This window comes from Alosa sapidissima, chromosome 12, assembly GCF_018492685.1.
Source record: "Alosa sapidissima isolate fAloSap1 chromosome 12, fAloSap1.pri, whole genome shotgun sequence".
In the NCBI taxonomy this organism is placed as follows: domain Eukaryota; kingdom Metazoa; phylum Chordata; class Actinopteri; order Clupeiformes; family Clupeidae; genus Alosa; species Alosa sapidissima.
The window spans coordinates 25,913,294-25,935,107 of NC_055968.1; the positions used below are offsets into that span (position 1 = coordinate 25,913,294).

The 21,814-nt window shown below is 41.8% G+C and overlaps 5 protein-coding genes and 2 long non-coding RNA genes across 9 annotated transcripts in view; 5 read left to right on the forward strand and 2 right to left on the reverse strand.

Annotated features, from left to right (window-relative positions):
* The window catches only part of LOC121724887, a 178,772-nt gene that overhangs the window by 135,499 nt on the left and 21,459 nt on the right, over positions 1-21,814 (forward strand). The gene's annotated exons all lie outside the window — the stretch shown is intronic.
* LOC121724880 lies at positions 2,315-4,455 on the forward strand. Of its 2 annotated transcripts, XR_006035320.1 has the most exons (6): positions 2,315-2,674; positions 2,773-2,820; positions 2,945-3,025; positions 3,100-3,524; positions 3,884-3,953; positions 4,096-4,455. XR_006035320.1 is itself a non-coding variant. In XM_042111766.1 (4 exons), the coding sequence occupies exons 1-4, from the start codon at positions 2,600-2,602 to the stop codon at positions 3,511-3,513; spliced, it is 618 nt and encodes a 205-aa protein (XP_041967700.1). In that variant the 5' UTR covers positions 2,315-2,599; the 3' UTR covers positions 3,514-3,679. The 2 variants fall into 2 exon arrangements, 1 of the variants encoding a protein (XP_041967700.1); XM_042111766.1 differs by lacking the exons at positions 3,884-3,953; positions 4,096-4,455 and having other exon boundaries at positions 3,100-3,679.
* LOC121724886 lies at positions 4,527-6,361 on the forward strand. Its single transcript, XR_006035324.1, has 4 exons — positions 4,527-4,780; positions 4,880-5,001; positions 5,392-5,791; positions 6,122-6,361. It is a non-coding gene; the product is annotated as an uncharacterized LOC121724886 (long non-coding RNA).
* Positions 9,983-13,278, forward strand: LOC121724882 (nuclear receptor 2C2-associated protein). Its single transcript, XM_042111768.1, has 5 exons — positions 9,983-10,112; positions 12,001-12,091; positions 12,240-12,345; positions 12,456-12,523; positions 12,907-13,278. Exons 1-5 carry the CDS (start codon positions 10,060-10,062, stop codon positions 13,027-13,029), a joined length of 441 nt encoding a protein of 146 aa, XP_041967702.1. The 5' UTR covers positions 9,983-10,059; the 3' UTR covers positions 13,030-13,278.
* rfxank (regulatory factor X-associated ankyrin-containing protein) lies at positions 13,143-15,340 on the reverse strand. The gene is made up of 8 exons (XM_042111767.1): positions 15,188-15,340; positions 14,810-14,902; positions 14,481-14,546; positions 14,300-14,400; positions 14,082-14,207; positions 13,906-13,972; positions 13,723-13,803; positions 13,143-13,436 (listed from the first exon to the last, which is right to left on the reverse strand). Exons 2-8 carry the CDS (start codon positions 14,895-14,897, stop codon positions 13,366-13,368), a joined length of 600 nt encoding a protein of 199 aa, XP_041967701.1. The 5' UTR covers positions 14,898-14,902; positions 15,188-15,340; the 3' UTR covers positions 13,143-13,365.
* On the forward strand, positions 15,501-19,047 carry borcs8 (BLOC-1 related complex subunit 8). 2 transcript variants are annotated; one of them, XM_042111770.1, is made up of 6 exons: positions 15,503-15,641; positions 15,848-15,960; positions 16,173-16,237; positions 16,342-16,449; positions 16,753-16,839; positions 18,581-19,047. In XM_042111770.1, exons 1-5 carry the CDS (start codon positions 15,605-15,607, stop codon positions 16,805-16,807), a joined length of 378 nt encoding a protein of 125 aa, XP_041967704.1. In that variant the 5' UTR covers positions 15,503-15,604; the 3' UTR covers positions 16,808-16,839; positions 18,581-19,047. The 2 variants fall into 2 exon arrangements, with proteins under 2 accessions (XP_041967703.1, XP_041967704.1); XM_042111769.1 differs by lacking the exon at positions 16,753-16,839 and having other exon boundaries at positions 15,501-15,641.
* tmem221 (transmembrane protein 221) lies at positions 17,566-20,794 on the reverse strand. Its single transcript, XM_042111765.1, has 3 exons — positions 19,687-20,794; positions 19,192-19,277; positions 17,566-18,464 (listed from the first exon to the last, which is right to left on the reverse strand). The coding sequence occupies exons 1-3, from the start codon at positions 19,977-19,979 to the stop codon at positions 17,944-17,946; spliced, it is 900 nt and encodes a 299-aa protein (XP_041967699.1). The 5' UTR covers positions 19,980-20,794; the 3' UTR covers positions 17,566-17,943.

A 21,814-nucleotide genomic window follows, 5' to 3' on the forward strand; every position in this document is an offset into this window, starting at 1 on the left:
TCTAATAATAGGTTGATTTTGCCCTTTTCACCATAAGTGCATGTGTTTCTAAAATGTCTGAAAGTTTGCCAATCACCATCACTTCCAGTAAATCTTGCCAATGCCCAAACTTTGTTTCTTTGAGAAATAATCTCACCTAGATCATGAGTAAATCAAGGATTATGTTTATTTTTTATCCTAAATCTAAATAAAAAATAAAGGGGCAAGTTTATCTGCTAAGGTGTTCAGCATCTGGGATAAGATTTTAAAAAGTAAGGTCACTGAAAAGATCATGTAAAATGTCTGCTCTTCATTTTTTTTTAAAAATATATCGTATTTACAGAAGCCTTGATATTTTCCTTCTACCATCTCTAATGAAGCCCACAGGACAATGATCACTGAAATCCATTGGTAATACACACCTATGCATATAATTATGAGGTGTATTGGTAAGAATAAGATCTAACAGGGATGAACGACTGGGAATTTTCATATTAGGTTGTGTGGGTTCTGTGTGGGTAAGATTGAACTCATTGCATATATATGTTTTAAGTCATCAGCTGCTGGAGACATCCAATCTAGGTTAAAGTCCCCTAAATGATAGCCTCATAATTAACCTGAGAAGTTAATTGCTCTGAGAGACTATGTAGCCTTGTGCATCGGGATTGGCAGAGGGTGGATTGTAAACGCCCACAATAACCAGAGAGCGGCCACCAAGTTTTATAGGCCGGGAGCCACGTCCACTCCTCAGGATTTTCACTATTATTTCCTATTATCTTATATTATACCTTGGGCCATCACAAGTTGATAACGACCATCCCCGACTTGGCCCGTTTGGTCTTAGGGGCCAAAAAACACACTTTTTGGGAAAAGCTTTTGGCGGAATGATGTGGATGAATTGTGAATATTAAGGTACTGCAGCTACATAAATGGTCGTATAACCCTACAATTTTGCATGACACATAGGGGAAACTAGCAGAAAATGATTCTGGGGATTAGTGCCTTTTTGCTGTCAAATATCACCCTCAACATACCCCAAAAGACAAAAAAATGTCTGTCCTCTTGACAAATTGTCATCAAAAGTGATCATTTTCAAGCATTTTATTATACATATCACTGCCTCAAATGTACATGAACTTCCCAAGTTCATAAGCTTCAATTTAAGTCCAAGATGACTTTTCTATCTACAGGATTACAGCTGGTATAACCAAAGTTCTCCACTGTACCTCAAATCAGAGAACAGAACTTTCAAGCATTACCATTCCATATGGGATTAATAATATTATTTGCATATGAACAATATCTTAAACAAGAGTTGAGCCTTGATTTGAAGTGAATTGCATGAAAAATGAGTAGGCTGATGTTATGTCCCTAGGTGGACTGGGGTCAAGGTGCATGTTCATCGACCAGCTGATTGGAATGGTTTTCTCACAAATGATAACAACAAGAACTAAGAAGGCACTCATTCATTTACTTCTGGATCACTGGAGGTCTCATGATATGATGGAAGACATCATCCAAAGGCCTGTCATCTTTGACATAGGAGATAGATCAACATCAACCAGTTGGCTGAAGATTACACATTTCAGCTCGTAGGCTATTTGTATTTAGAACGTGATACTTTCACGTTAAGAATATCCTACCGTTTTAGATTATTGTTGACATTTTGGCTAGTAATACCTAATTCCTAATAGCTAGAACATAAGTTAAATAGCTAGCATAGGTAGGCTATAGCAGACTTATTCTTCGAAATTGCTTTTGTGTTCAAATGGAGGACAGTGCAGGCTCTTTTAAACGTGTGCTATCTTTCCATCGACAAAGAAGACGGAGATCGGGAAACCGTCGAGGTTGGACTGACGGTAAAACTTGTAGCTTTAAAACTTGTAGCTGCTTTAAATACCAATTTAGGCAAATAGACTTTGAGCCTTGACATGTACTGGACGTTGAGCATTGACACGTGCTGCCATTCAGGGTAGGCTATTTTCTGCATTTTCATGTGATTAGCATGGGTCTCTCCTGTGCTATTGGTGACTTTAGCTCTCCACTGCTTTCGGTTTTTCAAGTTAAAAGACGTTTTCAAGTTCATTAGCACTGCCATATTATGTATATTTCAGAGGTGGAAAGTTACGAATTACATTTACTCACGTTACTGTATTGAGTAGTTTCTCTGAAACTCAACATGGGCCTGCCTGCCTCAGCTGCCTGTGAGCAGATTTCAGTTGTGCTGAATTACTGTTCACTGCAAAGCGAGGAAGGATGAGCGCAACTAACTTTGAAAATCAACTGCTGCTCAAACTTAAAGGAGAACTCTTTCACATAGATCTACGTTTCTCAAGATCACTGAGTACTGTCGGTAGGCCTATACCACCTCTGGTATGTTTGTACGTTATGTTACGGTATTGCAGATTCAGGAAGTCCAGAACACCCGCCATACAGTGGGGTAGAGCACTCTGAGTGGTTATCCAGTGGTCCGAGGGTAAACAAGCAAACAATGAAGACATTTTGGCATTGTTTAGACTAGGTTTTACCATCTGTGTGACTTTTTCGCTGTACCTCGCCAATTCTGTTAATCAGTTCACCAGTGTGTTTTATGTAGTGGGTGGAGGTGAAACTCTCCTGCATGGAAAGGCTGGATGACTCTCTGAAGAAGCAGTGGTGGCACCTGACCAACACCTTCTACGTGGAGACCCCAGAGGTATTCTAATTAGCAAAGACTTGTTGGTTTGTTTGATTGTTAACTATCTCTAATTCCTCAATGGTTAACACATTTTCACGTCACACTTTAATTTCTAGGGAAACCGTGAGCAGTACGCTTCTGTGAAACTTGTCACCTACATCCAGGTATAGATACTTGGAGATGTTTATATAGTCATGGATCTTCACCCCCCTTTAACATATAACTTATTAGTGAACATGCAGACCGTTATTCAGTTGGTATACAGACTGTGTTGTTTTCTTTTTCAAGCGGTACTGTGGTGGGATTGTCCATGTGTCGTTCCGCATCGAGACGGAGGCCAACTTTCATCTGGAGATGGATGGAATCCAGGTATTTTTCTTACTGTCAATTGTTTACTAAATCTTATTTATTATCATTATTATATGGTGAATGGTCTTCTACAGATGGTCGAGATTTCTAAGACCTTCCAGGAAATTACCATCTCTACAGATGGAAGGGTGTCGACCACAGAGCGAACTCAAACCTTCATACCTTCCCTACTCCTGAGCCTGGTTCTGGTCCTGATATTCCTGGCCCAGACACTGCTGCCGGTCCTGGCGCTGCCTCTGGTTTGGACGCGGCCCGTGGTCCTGGCGCTCCTGTTTCTGGCGCTGTCCGTGGTCCTGACGCTGTCCGTGGTCCTGACACTGTTGTTGGTCTTGACGCTGCTGCCTCTGGTCCTGACTCTGCTACTGGTCTTGACACTGCCCATGGTCCTGGCGCTCCTAGTTCTGGTGCTGTCCGTGGTTCTGACGCCACTGGTCCTGACGCTGTCCGTGGTTTTGACGCTGCTGCTTACTCCTCTGCTAGCACTCTGAGCTCTGCTCAGGTAATATGAAGCTCATGCCAGTACTACTCCCCAACTTAAACCTGCAGGGTTTTCCGGTGATAGCCTGTTCTTGCTAGTGATTCCATCCTGTCATTCTAATGTTTTTTGACTGTTTGCTCTGGTAGGGGTCAGGAGACAGCAACCTGCTGTCTGAGGCCATGCAGGTTTCCTCCCTCTAGTAAATCATGTGGTATGATTTAGAAGAATGGGAGGAAAAGACTGCTAGCTAAATAAGCAAACAATGGATATTATTTGCTTATTTAGCTAGCAGTCTTTTCCAGCGATAAATCTGAACCACAAAGTGAAATAGGACATTAGCCTCAGTGTGATAAAGTTTTAGATTTTTTTTTTTTTTACAGCCAGCTTTTCTCGTCCACGGGTCTAGAGGACTTCTCTCTGAGGCTTAATGGCCTGAGACAAGCGTTTGCAGTGAGTACTAATCCCGGTGATGGAATATTTTGGTCATTGGATCAGGTCTTAGTCGCCAATTTCTTGCACATAAGGTCCACTTGCTCACCATTAAAATGTGATTTAAATGTTCTTTGATAATATGTTTTAATGCTTTGATCAGGTCTTGCTCACCGAGGAGCCGAATGCTAACTTCATCACTGTGGCAGGGAAGATGATCTTGCGCACCATGGCTGCTCTCAATGGACAGGTAGCATTCTTAGGTTGCATTTAGTCTCACAGGACCAGATGTGACCTTGACACGCAAGAATAAATCAGTCAATTGGGTGACTGAGTGCACATCTGAAATGTATGCCAGGCAAGTCCAGAGTTAACTGAACAGATGTTCTCTCCCTTCCCCCCTTTTTTCACTTTCCTCCAGGATGCTGGTGTGTTTCAACAGGCCTTTGACCAGCTGGTGGCCTTTGCCCAGACTCCTGGTCATGAGACTGAGCTGCTGGTGGTTCAGGTATGTCAGGTTGCTGTACTCATTGGCTCACCCAAGCTAATGTCATTTTATATATTTTCGTTGACTTTTTTTGGTTTTAGATCCACAGTGTCAACTTGCTGGACGTCATCTTCGAGATGGTGTTCTTCAGGGAGCTTGAGGGGGCTCGTGCCAGGCTGGCCCCTGTGAGATTTGTGCAACCTCGTCCTCCGCTGTCCATCTATTCATTAAACACTCTCTGTCCTCCCTTCTATAGCGGGTTCAGGGTGGGTTCCTGGATCATCTTGTGACAATGATCCATGCCTTCCTGCCCTCCGAGGCGTGGCCACCTCAGGCTGTATAATGCTGGGGGCTGTTGCGGGTAAATAGCTTCTTCACCAACCGCCTCCTGGATGTAGTTTATGTATCAGTAACCTTTTGGACTGAATGTGCTCTCTTTGTGTCTCCGGTCTGACCACAGGCTGACCTGCTGGGTTTCCTGAAGGAGGTCTTCTCCCTGGAGCAGAGTGTGTACAGCCAACCACAGGACCTCTCAGATGGGCTCTTCAACTGCCTGGAGCAGCGTGTGGATGAGCCCCTGGGGTAAACATAAGGGGCTGATTGGGGTAAATCTTAAAGGCTGGTTGAGGTAAACATTAGGGGCTGATTGGGGCAAACTTTAGGGGCTGACTGGGGTAAATGTTAGGGGCTGGTTGGGGTAAACTTTAGGGACTGTTTAGGGTAGATTTAAGGGGCTGGTCGGAATAAACGTAAGGGGCTGGTTAGGGCAAATTTAAGGGGCTGATTGGGGTAAACTAAAGGGGCTGATTAAGTTACACTTAAGGGGATAAATATGTGATAAAATGTGATTAAAATATTTTTTAAAGAATGTATTGTATGGTTGCATAATCTTCTTTGATCTTCCATAAAGAGATAGTGCTCTACCTCTCTCTCCCTCTCTCCTCCTATCTTTCTATTTCTCTCCCTCTGTAGGTGGTTTTTGTTGCCCCCTGGTTAGGTGCTGCCCGTGGTCCTGACGCCGCTGGTCCTGACGCTGTCCGTGGTCCTGACGCTGCTGGTCCTGATGCTGTCTGTGGTCCTGACGCCGCTGGTCCTGACGCTGCTGGCCCTGGCAGTGCTGCCTACTCCTCTGCTGGCACTCTGAGCTCTGCTCAGATAATATGAAGCGCTCATGCCAGTGCTACTCCCCAACTTAAACCTGCAGGGTTTTCCGGTGATAGCCTGTTCTTGCTAGTGATTCCATCCTGTCATTCTAATGTGTTTTGACTGTTTGCTCTGGTAGGGGTCAGGAGACAGCAACCTGCTGTCTGAGTCCATGCAGGTTCCCTCCCTCTAGTACATTGGTTCCCAAAGACTGGGTCGCGACCCACAGGTGGGTCGTAGGAGATTTTATTTGGGTCGCCAGCATAGCCTAGTGACAATTTATGTTGTGTAATACCCCTAGCAAGCTTGTACCTTATATAGCTTAGGAAAGCTAACAGCTTTCTATTAGAATCTTCACTACCACAGTCATGAGTTGGGTCGCGATAGTCTGTCATTTTTAAAAAGTGGGTCCCCAGAAAAAAAGTTTGGGAATTACTGCTCTAGTAAGTACGGTGCTTGTGAATCGGAAAAACACAACAAAGCCCACAAATCATGTGGTATGATTTAGAAGAATGGGATCATTTAAAGATCATATCTTTCTATTTCTCTCCCTCTGTAGGTGGTTTTTGTTGCCCCCTGGTTAGTGCCATCCAGTAGGACCATGAAAACGTGAGGACTTGGGAACACACAGCTGCCGACTTCTGTGGACCAGATGCATTTAGGAGTGGACATATTCATGGATTCAAGGAGTGGGGTATGGATGTAAGGTTTAGAATAACATACTGTAGGCTACACATTTCAAACATTCAAATTGAGTGACCACTGGGCTAGATCCTGGTATAAAAATATGTTTATTGATGCTGGAAGTACAAAAAATACTGCACGTAGCTTTGACCTGCTCATTGGTTGTAGCAGGACACACATGTTTCAGAATTGAGAGTTGGTGAAGTTAGAGGTTTTTGCTTACAATTGCATTGAATACTTGCTCTCAATAATTACTGTACCATATGGAAAATATAGTTGACAACTGCTCCTGAGTGTTTTATATGTTGAGAAATCGTATTAATTTCAGAATTTAAGGAGCAGTGGAACTGTTTAGAAACAGTGTTTACTTATGATGCCTTTGAGAGGCAGTGTTTTTGTTTGTTTTTTGTTTTTGACAACAAAGTCTTCTGCTGCTTTGACTGAAGTTCCAGTGAATCAATGGAAGAGCTAAGCTCTGAACTACAGAGTTGTCAAACTTTGTATTTATTTTTGCCTGCCTCTGTTACATCAATTCAATTCAATGCTATTGATTTATAAAGCTCCATTAACAATAGATATGGTCTTATAGCGCTTACATTCCAGGGAGACATTGCCATTCAAATTTCATAATTTCTCAGAAAGGGCTATGAGCCCCTACCCAGCCTCAAGGGGTGCAAGCATATAGAGAAACACATTTTATTCTGTATCAGCCTTGTTGGACTACAACCATGCCAAGTTTTGTGTGGACTGGTGAGGTTTCAGTAATAATAGTTGAGGGGAAAAATGTTGAGGGGACAAAAACACTAGCCTAGTGTCCACTCGCTCTCATGGTACAGCGGCCATAATAAAGTCACATAAGAATCCTCATTGCTATTTTTAGCCTACAATAATTAGTCAAACCACAACTAAGCATTCAGACTGACATAGGTCCCCTGAGTGCTGGATACTGCAGGGGGTATTTTTTCACTCGGTCACATCATCAACATGAGCTGAAGCTGTGAAGCTGTGCCTGCTCGTTTAGCGCTAATGCCTTCTGGCAGAGATGGAAAGGTTCTGGAATCCTCGTTGAGAAAAAAAAAACAAAAAAACAAGCACAATCCTCATAGACTTGTCTGGAGTTTCAGGTCCGTGTCCTGAGGCAGGTCTTGTGCCTCGCCCTCAAGCTGGTTGGATTATTGACCAGTGAGGTGTTAAGTCGGAGTGGCCACACTTCATAAGCCTTGCTGATGCAGCTCTCCTGTACAGGCTCTGACAGCCAGGGGGGCAGACCACACTAATCACGAGGGACTCATGGCCCCAATCCTCCAAACTTACTCATCTCTCTCATTTTTATTATTCCAATGGCTCTAATCGGGTCTGTATTGCTGGGGACAGGGATGTTTGAGTGATAATTGAGCACTTGGGGTTTGCACCCGTGTGGTATCTGCTGGGGAATGTTGAGGTTCGCTCGCCCGAAAGTCAGTGATTTTTTTTTTTCTCTCTCTCTTTCTCTTTGGAAGACCAGAACACCGTCAACACCATTTCAGCCCTAATCGCAAAGCAATCATGTCATCAGAGTCTTGCAGAAAGTTTCAGTTTGAATCAGCCACTAATTTCATCAGCATTACACTCACACAGCTCCCAGACTTGAAACAGCAAGAATAGGCAATCACTCACACAAGGAACCATGCCCCACCATCAATCAGTCTTCCTTGTAACGCACAGCAACAGTAATGCACATGTGACTATACTCTTAACACTGACAAAATAATGCAAATGATGGTATGCGAGGATACAGACGGCCGTGACAGAAACTCGTTGCTTGAGGTTGTAAGTGAACAAATTACAAAAGATTGTGTCTAGTAATGGAGGCAGTGGAGCATATTGTGAAAATGCTCTGCTGCTTAATGGTTTAATTAAGAACCTCACTCAAACTAGAGCATAAAATTCCAGCAGAGGATGTGGTGTGTGAGGAACAGCATAAACTCAGTCGCCTAATTGCTCCTGTGCAAGCAGATGTGTCTGACATTCCTGGTCATTTTCTGCTTATTAAAATGTTGAGTGTCTCAATGCACATTAAATATTGAAAGTGTGCAATTACTCGGCATTGCCTTCCTCTAACTAGTCGCATATATGTCCGGTTTTACCCATAAAAAAAAAAACTCATTCAAGAGTACACTGCAGCACTCAGTTGACAGCTGTCAACAGTGTAAACGGCAGTTCATTACTGTAGAAAAGCGGTGTTTGGTGAGTACTACTTTGAGTTAAGATATTTTGCTTGGCATCTTTTTTTGTGGAGGGAGATGCCTCATTCCCTAAGCAAGAGCTACGATTAATGATCCACTGCAGCAGGACAATCTGCTCAAGTACCTACAGCTCATAAACCTCGGAATGGATCAAATTCAACCACAGACAGGCGGCTTATTTACCTCTACCGAGATGCCAGACAGGACAGAATTTCTCTCACTGAGTCAAATACAGTATACTCCTTATCCCATAACTGGATAAAAAAATCCACAGGCAAACATCAAAAGAAAAACTTTCCTTCTGAGGATTAAAACTATTATGAACTCCAGCAGCTTACAGTCATGTCAGGGCATCTTAGAACAAGGAGAGGGGTGTCCTCCAAAGACCTGCACCCTCTGCAATTTTCACACAAGCCCAGTTTCATCAGGTTTTGTAATTCAAGACTTATTGATTATCCACAGTGGGCAGCACACCATAACCAGGACGGCCTGGCCGCTTTCATCACCTTGAAAAACTGCCTGTCCCTCTCCAAAAACACCCCCTGGACAATCCTTCCTCTGTGGAATGGAAGGCAGTCTATCTGGTGGAGAGTGATTCAAAGACACCTTACTGTGTAAATACTAAGCTGTCACAAGAAATGATTTAAACTAAAATGATCCAACTAGTCCATTCAAGGGTAAATTACCACTGAAATGGTCTGTGCAACCTATTTCACACATTTGCAGGGAAAGTAAATGCTCTCAAATCCCTCAAGCTCTCATTAAGCAACAATGTGTAAGTGTTGTAGTCGGCCTACTGAAGGTCATTGCAACATTTATCTCAATGTATATGAAGCCTATTGTTAACTGTTCACTCAAAAGGATTTCAGTACTGGAAAAGCACATTAAACAAATCACATGCATCTATATATGGACAATATTTAAACAGAGACTTTCAAAGTTCTGTTCAGGAAATATATCTGAATTATTTATCTGTGAATTTGTTCCTCGCTGTTGCATGAAAATAAGAGAGGGAGGAGCTGGTAATGCTGTTGATGCTGGTAGAAGGATAGACCATTACTGCCATCTTGAGGTCTCTGAGAGGTTAACATAATTATGCACAACGAGCAGCAAAGGTTTAGGCCTGCTAATCTTACATTTTCCCATTTTATCTGTAAATCGGTAAGGCTATATGGTAAATAGTATGAATGTGTGTTCAGCTTTCAATGTTTGACTCCAAATTATTCCTTTTACATATGCTAAAGGAAAGAATAGATTTGCCCGATTGCTTCACCATAGTTTTAGTTTGAGTGTTAGATTTTGTAAAAAAATATATATATATTTACTTTTGGATTTCAAGGGATATTTTGCAGTTAATTGGGGTCAAATAATTAATTTGGTGATCCCAATTGAATGACTGATTCAACTATAGATCTGGGGTACTCTTTACAGGAGGGAATTATTCTGTAAGTCATGCAAATGCTCCAGCCTACTTCATGCCACATGGACTCAGTTCAATAGGGGGCGATCGAACGAACTAAGGCAGTTCCTGTAATCTGGGAACGCGGATGTGTTTTGGTCCTTGGTGTGATTGTTCTCCCAGTCCCACATGCTGAATCCAAAAATGGCTGTATCACTGATATGCAATAACACACAGAGCAGGTACGGAAATGCAGTTAAATGTATGTGTGAAATGCTTAGAGATGGGTAGGTTACTAAGCATGTGCAGAACATGATGTATTTGCCTTGGCTACTTCGTGTTCTTTACGGGCGCTGGTTCGGAGATCTAAAATCATGTCGATAGTGTTGTAGTCATCTAGCAATGATGCAGCATGAGCTTTTAACTGAAATGTGTTTTAATCAAGAATGAAAGTAGCCTAGGCCTGCGTGCCACTGATTGAGTTTCGGGACGCAGTAGGCTACTGGAAAGAAGAGAGCAGACCAAAACCATGGCTGTCAACTCACATTTTGACATATCACTCCCTAACGCCACACATGCCTTTCACGTTGACTTTTCTTCTACGCTTCCTCCGATGTAGTAATGATTTTTAAATTAAACTGACAACGAGATCTTTGCATCAAGACCCAAGGTGGTTTTAAAACATGTTGGCAGCTACGGTAGCCTGTGTGGGTTACTGACGATGAGCGCATCTGACTGTCAAACGAAAGCGCAAAGATGCCTTATTTATCAACCAATAACTGAACGACTAAACTAATTAAGGAACGCATGGAGTAGCCTACTTAAGTGACAACACTGAAACAAACCAACTTAATATGGAAAGGTCAATGAAACCATGCAGAAAAAAGGGGTTTTACTGAATACATAGCCTATAAGGCTATATTTTTCATGAACATGACCCAACATATAGGCTTTTAGATTATACCAACTCATAGTAAGTAAGTACATTTAATTTATAGAGCACATTTAAAACAGTTTCCACTGACCAAAGTGCTGTACAGAGGATATGGCTAAAAATAGAAAATAAAAGCAAATCAGAACAAGCAAAATATAAAAGGCAAGCACAGAGAAAGTAAGCAAGACAAATACAGAAATACAATAGACAAATAGACAGCCCTAAACAAATAAATAGCAACAGTACAGAAGACACTTGAATATGAAGAAGAGAGGAGAGAGATGGACAGCTAGGAAGCAGGGAAGGCCAAGGAGTAAAGGTGGGTCTTTAGTCTTGATTTAAAAGTGGTGATGGAGGGAGACAGTCTAACATCTGGGGGCAGACAATTCCACAAACGTGGGGCTGCTACCGCAAAAGCTCTATCGCCTCTTTGCTTGAGGCGGGTGCGGGCCACAGAGAGAAGACCCTTATCGGCAGATCTAAGGGACCTGGATGCTGAGAGGGGATGGAGGAGGTCTGAAATATATGAGGGAGCCAACCCATGCAGTGCCTTATAAACAATCAGAAGGACTTTGAAGTGGACCCTAAAACTAATGGGGAGCCAGTGTAAGGAGGCCTGTACAGGGGTGATGTGTTGGTATTTCTTGGTGCCAGTAAGCAACCTAGCAGCTGCATTTTGTACTAATTGCAGACGAGAAAGTTGGGAGTGGGGGAGACCAAGATAGAGGGAGTTGCAATAATCTAACCGGGATGTAACAAATGCATGTATTACTGTTTCTAAGTCCTTGGGAGACAAAGAGGGTTTGAGATGGGAAATAATTCTCAGCTGATGGAAGCTACTCTTGGACTTGTTGTTGTTGTTGTTATTATTACAAAAAAAAAAAAAAAACGTGCTGAAGAATTAGGAGAGGCAGGGGGCTTTCCAAAGAAGACAGGGAATGAAGGGCATGCATGCACACTAGTAAAAAAAAAAAAAAACTTTATATTTGCATGGCTTCATCTTACCTTTCCAAATTCCAGGTTTGTTTCAATGTGTCACTGATAGGCCTCTAGGCTACTCTATGAATTCCTTAAGTAGTGTAGTTGTTCAGTTATTGGTTGATAAGACACTGTTGTGCTTTTTTTTTTTATATCCAGCGAGAGGTGAACAATATGAGGCGATGAATTTTTAACTATTTTCACCCCTGGTTTAACAGAGTGAGCTCAGTCTTGAACCGAGATGTCAAACAGTTTGGGAAGAAGTACATGTTTGATTCTAACGAAGAGACATGCTGGAATTCAGATCAGGTAGGCTGCTTGCAGAGTAAAGACGGGCTTCTTTACTCTGCTGCTTCTCATGGCTTTCATGCAATTATATCAACTGTTGCAGACTCTGAATCAATGGGTGAATCAATGGGTGAACAAAGTAATAAGTAGGCTATATCTGTGGTGACAGGGCGATTCTCAATGGGTCTTACTGGAATTCCCTCATAGTGTGCGGGTGACCGAGGTAAAAGTACAGTTTCAGGGTGGATTTTCAGGGAGGACGTGCAGATTACAAGGTAGGTAGATCAGGCTATCTTTAACAACAGTGGTTACAGATGTTTTGTCAGTGGAATTCTTACATGGGCTACTCCCACTAACCTACACTGTGTGTGCTTTCTCCTATCAGGTTGCCTACAGGAGAACGACTTTGCTCAGATCACAGACTTTTATCCAGAGGATGACAACTCACTACAAATATCCTTATGGCCTACCTTGACAATAGTTATTTTGTGTCATATTGGCTGTTTTGTTTTGTATGGCGGTTTTACATAATTTGTAGCTTTAGATAAATATTAATCACATTTGATTTTACTTACCTAAAGAAATACACATGCAAGTCAGGTTGTGAATGGGATGCCCTACTACAGGTTGTGAACGGGATGCCCTACTTCCATATAGCTTGAAAATTAAACACTTTTTGAATTTGACAGATCAGTTCAATTGGGAATGCATTAGTCGATTGGTTGTGCAGTAGGCCAAGGATTTTTGTCTACACTGGTTCTGTTCTTGGCCAGAAAGCCACACATGCTGGGCTGGCACTGTCCTTGTGTTTATCCTCTCCTTAACTCCTCACCCACAGCTTTCCCATTCAGGAGGCCCCCCCAGTGCACAAGATAAAAATAGCATTTGAAAACAGTGCTGACTTTTTTGGAAGAATAATTATTTACTCTTTGGATATCCTGGGAGAAAGAATGCAATGATTTTTTAAGGAAGAGAAGTACTACAGTAAAATAACAACACTGATTTTTTTTTACCCCAACGAAAGTTCTTTGCCGTATCTACAGCATGAAAAAAAAAACAATGCTAGAAACTGTTATGGTAAAATAATCACCCATCAAGAGTGCCTTTATTATTTAAAAAAAAATGTACACATCTTTTTCACCTCCAAGGCCAACTTTAAAACCAAGCTGATCATAGAAAAATAAAATAAACACAAGTTTTGTATTTTGGTTATGGTTATTGGTCCCTGCTTGTATTCCTCCTTCCAGTCTCAGTCAGCGCTGTAGCTGCCCATCCACTACCCTCGAGTCCACAAATTATGGTGTCTTTTCATTTTTGGGTTTGTAACCTAGTAACTTCAGAATGTGATCCTCAATGGCCTTTTGAGCTGTAAGGAAAAATAGCATTATACTTAAAGAATCCCGGCGATTTTTCACAAAGATCTGTTTGTCGAGGTCACTGACTACTGTCAGTACAAAAAAAAAACGAAAACAATCAGTTCTAGCAAGCTCGAGTTGCTGCAGGCAATAGCTAGAGTACCCAGGCAGCTACAGTGCAACATTCTGGGGGTATGAACATGTCTGCTTGCATGACACTCGATAGGTGTTTACTAAAAGGCTCATGTGAAGAATGGATGAACGCAATTCCAGTGAAAATATATTTCATGCACTTGCCTTCTTTGTGCCCCAAAGCGACAGCCAAGTCCATTGGGTTATACCCAGAATCTGCCTCAAAGGTGAGATCAGCACCACCAGCTAGAATGACAATAGTAAGTGCACGCTTACCTCAAACAATTGAGGAAGCTACAGTACATCATTGACATTTATATTAGTTGGAGGTAAAGGAAGTATACTCACCTAAAAGGGCAACTACGCACCCCACATGGTTACCTCTCACAGCATACAAAAGGGGAGTGCCTCCATTCTAGGTACATGGAGTTTGGAGATTAGGGTTTGAAAAATGAAGGAATATGTGCCACTCAAAAATGTCATGTGTAAGCAGATAAGTATGTGGAAGGGAAAAACAGTCTTACCCAATCATAAGAGTCTATATCAACGCCCTTTTTCAGAAGAAGAGTAACAATGTCAGCATAGCCTCTAGAGCTGGCTAAAGTCAAGGCACTTTCCCGCTCGCGTGCAAGAACTTTGGGATCTGCCCCCTTTACATGAAATACAAGAAAAGCACTTACTAAATTGATATGATTTCATAACAAAGCAATACTTCCTTTCTGAACCAACATACTTCACTTACTTTTTCCATAAGGAATTTTACCATGTCAATTTCACCAAAAGCTGCAGCCCACATAAGAGGAGTGTATCCACGCTTATCAGTGCTGTTCAGCAAGGCACCTTCTAAAAGGACATGAACCAGCCAGGTCAACTGCATTCGATATTAGTCACAAGTGGTCTTTGTGTTAGAGCATACACCTTACCTTTGGTAAGATGGATAGTCACTTGTGGAATGTCACCTTGCGCTGCCAACTGGTGTATAGAGAGGTCTGGAGGAATACAGAGGATAAAGGCTTTAGCAGTGGGTCAGTGCTCAGTGACGGTATTTACTACACCTCAGTGACAGTATTTACCTTATATATAAATAAATATATATGTCAAGTTACATAACATTTGCTCTTTTTTAATAACCTATAAATTAAATTTTGTAACCATTGAGCCCCTTTTCTTGGTTTTAAGTCACAGCAGGGTTCATGTTCAGTGCAGTTTCTCAGTAGGCTATAGGCTACATCTCACCACCTTAAAAACTTACTGTCCAAAGTAGCTGGTCGAACTGTAGCTTCGTTTCCGCGTTGTCTATTTGTTAAAGTTGAGTTTGTGAGCACACCATCTTTGTCCATGATACCTAAGGATAGATGTCAATTAAGGTCGGTGTAAGAAAAATACAGGAACTTGTGTCAGACTGCTTGGTTTACTCTGGCATTCTTAATGATGTCTTACATTTGCTCCACTCTAAATAACATCTACTGAAACCATTATCTTAAATGTTAAGGAAATTAGGCTACATTGGATCTACTCCAACAGGCCTAATTAAAGTTGAGTGAAAACGAACTAGCCTATGTTGAATCCATCGCACTCTCTAGCTTTGTTACCGGTGGTCTATAAACTACATTTAACAAATAATTCTTACCGCTTCAGCATACATTGCAATAGCCTAGGCTACTATTAAAAAGGGTCTTCGACATGTACAATTTTTATCCGACGTTTCATTCGGTTACTCCAGAGAGGGATGCTTATCAAAAGTGAAACAAAACATGCACATTCCCATGATGCATTTGACGATTCTTTACGTGAGACAAAAAGTCTAATGCATTAGTAATACAAATCGGAAATCCCTGTAGTCTTAATGTAAGACATTAATTAAGACACTGTAATGTAACGGGCGATGTAATAAGTTTAACGTAACTGTTGTTATGGTCAAACATTTACACCTAGGAACTATACGTTCACAGCCTTTGCGGATGAACGGACCCATTTTTAAGGGCAGAAAGAAAACAAAATAGACCGACATTGCTGCCAAGAAGCCAGGGGCGTCTAATTTGTCGAAATGGATGACCAGGAAATGCAGCTAAAAGTTAAAAGAGGTGCATATGCAATAACCATTATAAACAGCTGTCATAATGTTATATTTGCCGATGCTGCTAGTCTGTCTTTACCCAACATAACGGCTAACGTTAGCAGTCAGTCAGCTGACAGTAGACCTACTTACCAATTGCAGTTGCTATATGATAGGCTACGATATATTTTACAGTAAGTCATCCAACTAAAATGTAATTGTTATCTATTCCAGTGACGGATAAATTCACAGAGAGCATGTACGTTTTGGCCAATGAACCGTCTGTGGCGCTGTACAGATTGCAGGAGCATGTCAGGAGGTCACTGCCAGAGCTAGTGCAACACAAAGTGAGTTTCATGTCGTCTTTTTTATTTTTATTTACTCTTCATGCCTCTCCTCATTGTGCATACTGACAGACCTGTTTATTCTGACCAGCATATATTTTACACAAGGGAATTCCCATTACATTTCACTGTCTTGCTGTTTAGCATTAACGTTAGCCTACTACATCATTCCAAATTGATGAAGCCCATCTCCTTTTTTTGTTTTCCCTTTTCAGTCGGATATGCAAAGCTGGGAAGAGCAAAGTCAAGGGGCCATCTATACAGTGGAGTATGCATGCAGGTAATATATTGAGGATTAAACTAAAGGGTCACCAAAAAACATGTTGCTTTTTAGAGTGTAATGTCTGTAGGCCTTAGATTCTCACTTTTTTTTTTTCTCCACAGTGCTGTAAAAAGCATGACCAACAGCAGTCTCTACTTCAAAAGCATAGAGGGATTGCTCCGTCAGACCATCTCTATGAAAGAGCAGATAAACAATACCCAAGGCCGCAGGTAGAGGTCATAATTCACATAATTTATCACTCAGACAGAATGCACATCACCCCTTGTAAAACTGTAAGCAAAGGACATTATCAGAGAAAAACGTAATCTCATTTTTTTTTTTTATCACAGTCTGTTGGTCCTTTATTCGTTCTGTTATCTTTCATATATGATATGGCAGCATTTTTTACCTGACATCACCATCAGTTCCTTGACCCCCCCCCCCCCCCCCCCCCCTTTAGTTCATTCTGTTCATTCTATTTCATTTGTTGTCATGTTTCTGTTTGTTTTCATGTGTGTGTGATGACACATTAGTGATGTAAGCCCCACTCCTCATCCCCTTGACCCTTCCCCATCCTCTGCCTCCTGATCACTGACCAGCAGTGGGAAACTGTGTCCAAGGTTAGTGTCCCTTAATCACAATGAACTCACCAGTGAGAAACTTTACTACTCCTCTGTAGGCATATTGATCAGTATGTCTTAATTCAAAAGTCATTCGGAGTCCTATTTTCTCTTTCCATACATATCAGGCCCCAGACAAAACCAATATCTAGGATTGCTCAAAGTTCAATGTAGGTCTGAAAACGTAATTGGTTGACAAACAGTAAGACCAGTTTCTCCCCCACCTCCTTACATGTCCATAATCTGCCATATAAAAAAATACCAAAGATGCTTAAAACATTGTTCAACAGTAAAGTGGGCTTACATTGTTAAACAAATGAAATCTTTTTTCAGAGATTTTTCAAGTGAAAATAGAGCAAAGACATAGGCTAGTATTTCTTGCCATTGTAACAGGCTGCTTAGTAGGCTGAGTGAGTGAACTTGTCAACTGATTTTGTAGTTTGCCCGTTTTATCACTGCCCACATATCTCAGATCTAATAGATCTTTATCAAGTGGTGACACAAATACAAGTTCAGTTGGTCTGTGTGTGTTTGGTCATATTTTAGAGCTCAGTGCTGTTTATAATGTTTATATGTACTAGACCAAAGGGTCATACACACTTTGATAACAGTTTCAATCCAATTAGGGTTAAATGGTTCCTTTAGGCCTTGTAGTTAACAAATTAATTGTTATGCCTAATTATTGTATTTAAACAAACCAGTTTCCAAATAGACTGTTAAAAAAATTCTATTTATTGGAAATTATTTGGAAAGTGACAGGTATGGAAAGTGACATAACTAACATGTCATGAACTAATAAGTTAATATAACAATACAAAAATATCAAATGAGCGCATTTTTCTGGTTCAGCGGTCAACAGTTAGAGAAGTGGTGCATGGGGAATCCACATTACCCATTTAGCATTGTCAGTGGTGTGTAACCGTAAGTGTTAAGGTAATAACCTCCTCATACTTTCCTTAAGTAAGACAGACAGACAAAGCATATGATACATTATACAGCATTCATGAAGTGACCATCTTCATGTGATGTGTTGCTGGCAGATGGAACTACTGATCCGTGGATACAGGCTGTCCCTGGTTGTGCTGACCACTTGGTCAGTGTTGGTCATACCAGAGTGGAGTCCTTGCTTATGGCACCTGACTTCCGTGCCAACACAGTCCTCATCTCACTGTTGATCCCGTTCCAGGGCTTGGACGGGGACTGGAGCAGTCCGGACTCTGCAGACAGGGTCCGGTGCATGCGCGGCGCTGCTCCCCCACTGCCGCTGTAGCTCTCTTTCTCGCTGGTGTGGCTCGGCATCCCGCTGGACGAAGCGTACTGCTGCTTCTGTTTAACGTTAGGGCAGGGAGGGTAGGACAGCTGGCGCTGCAGGATGGACTGGCTGCGCTGGGTCCTGACTTTGTCCACGTGGCCCAGCTCAGGTGGGTAGACACCGGGGCTGCTCTCGGGCTCGTTCTGGTACATGGCGTGGGGGTGCTCGCTGTGGTACTGTCGGGCGGTACGGGCCGCCCGTGCCAGGGAGTGAGCCACTATGATTAGCAGTACGAGTACTCCCGAGGACAGGACACACACGCTGGCGATGCCTGTCTCGTTCTCAAACACCAACAGCATATAAATGGACATGGCTGCAAAACAAAGAATATACACCCTCAAAAAAGTTTGAGTTGCTTAACCTCAGGTACCCTTGGCACTGCGAAAAACACTAATTTAGGCTGTTTTTGTTGTGTTAACTTTTTTGTAGGAAGAGAGCGGTGGAGTCTGCAGTGTCAAAAGAAGTGGGGGAGAAACACGGCCCGGGAATGTAAAACAGCGGCCTTCTCATTCTGCGCTTTGGAGGTTGGGGAGGTTGTAAAAGGCTCCCTGTCCCTTCATCTTGTGAGGGTGCTGCCACTACATCAGCAGATCAGGACCCCTCAAACAGGTCCTCCCCACAAGGGGAAACCCTGTCACTCTGCCAGGCATGCCATTAGCATGTCTGTTTAGGGATGTCTATAAAAGAAGGAATTGTTCTCAGTCGTGCATAGTGCTCTCAAGGAATTTGACCAGACCTTAGCCTGCAGGTGCTGACTGACGCACAGAAATGTTTCAATGAGCTTAACTTTATCCTTTATTCTTCATCTTTTTTTGTGATCTATCATAATATTGGTTTTAATGCTTGGTATGAATGAGAAATGTGTTTATTGATGATTAAAACTACTTTTGTGAGAAGCTCTCCACGTCAGCTTCTCTTTCAGATTCAGTGTTTGAAAAGAGTCACAATCACACAATCACACAGCTATTCACAGGTTATGCTGGTGGTCAAATTGACCAAAGCACACATTTATATGAGAACAAACAATGTGTTTCGCTTACCTGCTAGATAGACGGACACACCAAGACAAAATAAACCAATGGCCACATGCCGCACAGCTCGACTGTCAAACAGAAACCAGTCAGCTCTACAGAGGCAGAAAAGGTTGTGCAAATTACATTTACAGTTATCATTTTTGGACCACTTGCATCAGATTATTATTTTACAACTGCCCATTACAGTGCATAAGTTTTAGCCTACTCTAATTCTATGCAAACACTCACAAGCCTGTTCTGTTAAATGTGGGGAAGGTCGTTGGGTCATGAATGATAAGACCAATGAGGATTGTATTCAGTTTGAATGAGGGGTCGCATTGACATTTTGGGGTCACCCACTAGGTTACTGCATGCCCCCTCACTGAGTATTTTTTTGACTGGGTAAAGTGTTGAATAAAGTTATCAAAACATTGTTTCCCAGAACTGAGTAGGCTATATGAGGCCTGAATACACTGAGTATAGTCAGACACTGCGTATGTAATTAAACAAATGTTAGACTACCTCTCCGTGTCTTCTTCCCCTCTGCAAATCTCAGCGGTGAAATAGCTATGCAGGATGCATACCACCACAGAACTCAGGTTTAGTGTCAAAGACAAGGCAGTAAGAACTGTTGAAACCGGCAGAAGAACAACTGCAACTTCAACGGGAACGATAGGCGACGTAGATTCCTTGACACCCGTTTGTTGTGACTGAAGTTGGAAAATCAAGAAGACTGATAGTAAAGACATAATGGCAGACAGGACCCCTAATAGAGCAAGCACCATTAAAGATCGTTGGCTATACGTGTACGTCATTTTAGGGTGCAATAAATCCTCAGAAATGCTGAAGCAATTCGCCTTCGCCCGAAAAACAAAGTTGGTCCCTCCAGCGAAAAACTCCTCAAAATGGTGACGCAGGTGCCCGCTGTGGAGTTGTAGCGCTTGGGTTCCTTCAATCTTTTCGTAGGTTAATAGATTTCCATTTTGTTGTACGAAAGAAAACAGCTAAAGAGAGGAGAAACGAGCTTTGGAATGTGCATTTGTGTAGAGGTCCGTCACTTCTCAGACTGAGCATGTGATGTTCTTAAAATCCCCAGATTAAAAACTTCGCAGTGCAACAATGGACTTTTCACTCGGATTCTCTGACACAATGCGATGACTTGCTCGTCCCAGAGAGGTCTAACTCTCAGGAAAGATGTTAAAAGTTATAACAACATAGTTAGACTATCACTTGTTGTGACCCCTTTCATCATTATTTAGCTTTTTGCCAACTCTGCAACAAAATATCCACAGGCACATGCACAGCTAGCTTTTTCATTTAATTAAGACAATAGGCTATCTCTAGTTCGTTCTAATAGACTTGATATGTAGCCTAGTCAATATAAATTTCCTGAGTTTCGGGGCAAATGGTCTTTTCTTTAAGTTATAATGCTTTATAGATTGTGATAACCCTTTTAGCCATGCGTCATGAAAGTGTTGATAAATGCATCACCGCAATTTGTCCGAAACCAAAGCAATGTTAGATGCACGTTTGCTATTATTAGATGGGTTAAAAACATGGAGGTTCTGGGAATTCGGGGTGGTGAGGCATGTGCTTTCATTCTCTTCTCTGAATCCAATTAACTTTTCAATGGTTGCTATGGTGACACTCCAAGAGCCTGCACCCTCACATTGCTGAGCAATCCGTTCATCACATTTATTTAGGCTGCGTAATGTAGGCAAAAACATTTAGTTAGCCTAGAGGGAGTATAATATCATTTGAAAAGAAATTCTTGGGGACTTTACTATTCTGAAATCCATGTTCATTAAGACCATGAAGTGATGTAGGCCTAGTTAGTGGTGTGTTGGTTTCGTATTTTCTTTATCATTGGGACTTAAGTGGACCCTGCCTCTGTGCTTTTTTACAGGACGACTTGTGTGTATATTGTGGGACTGTTTGTGTTGTGCAAATGCACTGAATGTCCAGATTAAAGCTCACACAGGCCACCCAGTGGTACTTCTTCGATTGATGTAGGCTGAATGTCACACCAAGGGTAGAATTATGACTTTTCCTGTGTGGTCTTAGTCAACCCTAATGACTATTCTCACTTGGACTTCTAGTCTTGAGGCCTTTATGTGTTGATAATTTGTAAAGCTCTCTGGGTGTAGAGAGTGACATATAGGCTACCCATCCCACAAACATCTTTATACCACTGCCAGTGGTGTAACCTTCCACAAGATAGCAAGGGTTCTAAACATATAGATGTGTGGCAAGCACAAACTATTAATAATATATATTATTTTGTACGAAATTCTTTTTTTTTTGGGACATTTGAAATAAAGGTATGTGCATACAAGCATATACATATTTTACTTATTTATTCACAGTGACTTATACATACGTAAATTATTACAAGGGCCTCCCCAGATCAAGGTGCCTTGCTTAAGGGCACAAAGGTGAGGAATTCACCCTTTTTCTGGCTATTGCAGCCCAGCTCCTTAGGTGAAAGATGAGCAGAAGGAAAAAATACATTAAAATTCCAATCTGCATAAAATGCATACCATATCTCAGGGTTTACCAAACATGTGACAGAAGGGTACAAATCAAATTAAATAGTGTGAAGAAATGCTTTTAGTCATAAGTAAATGCATGGCATAGTAAAAGTCGATAA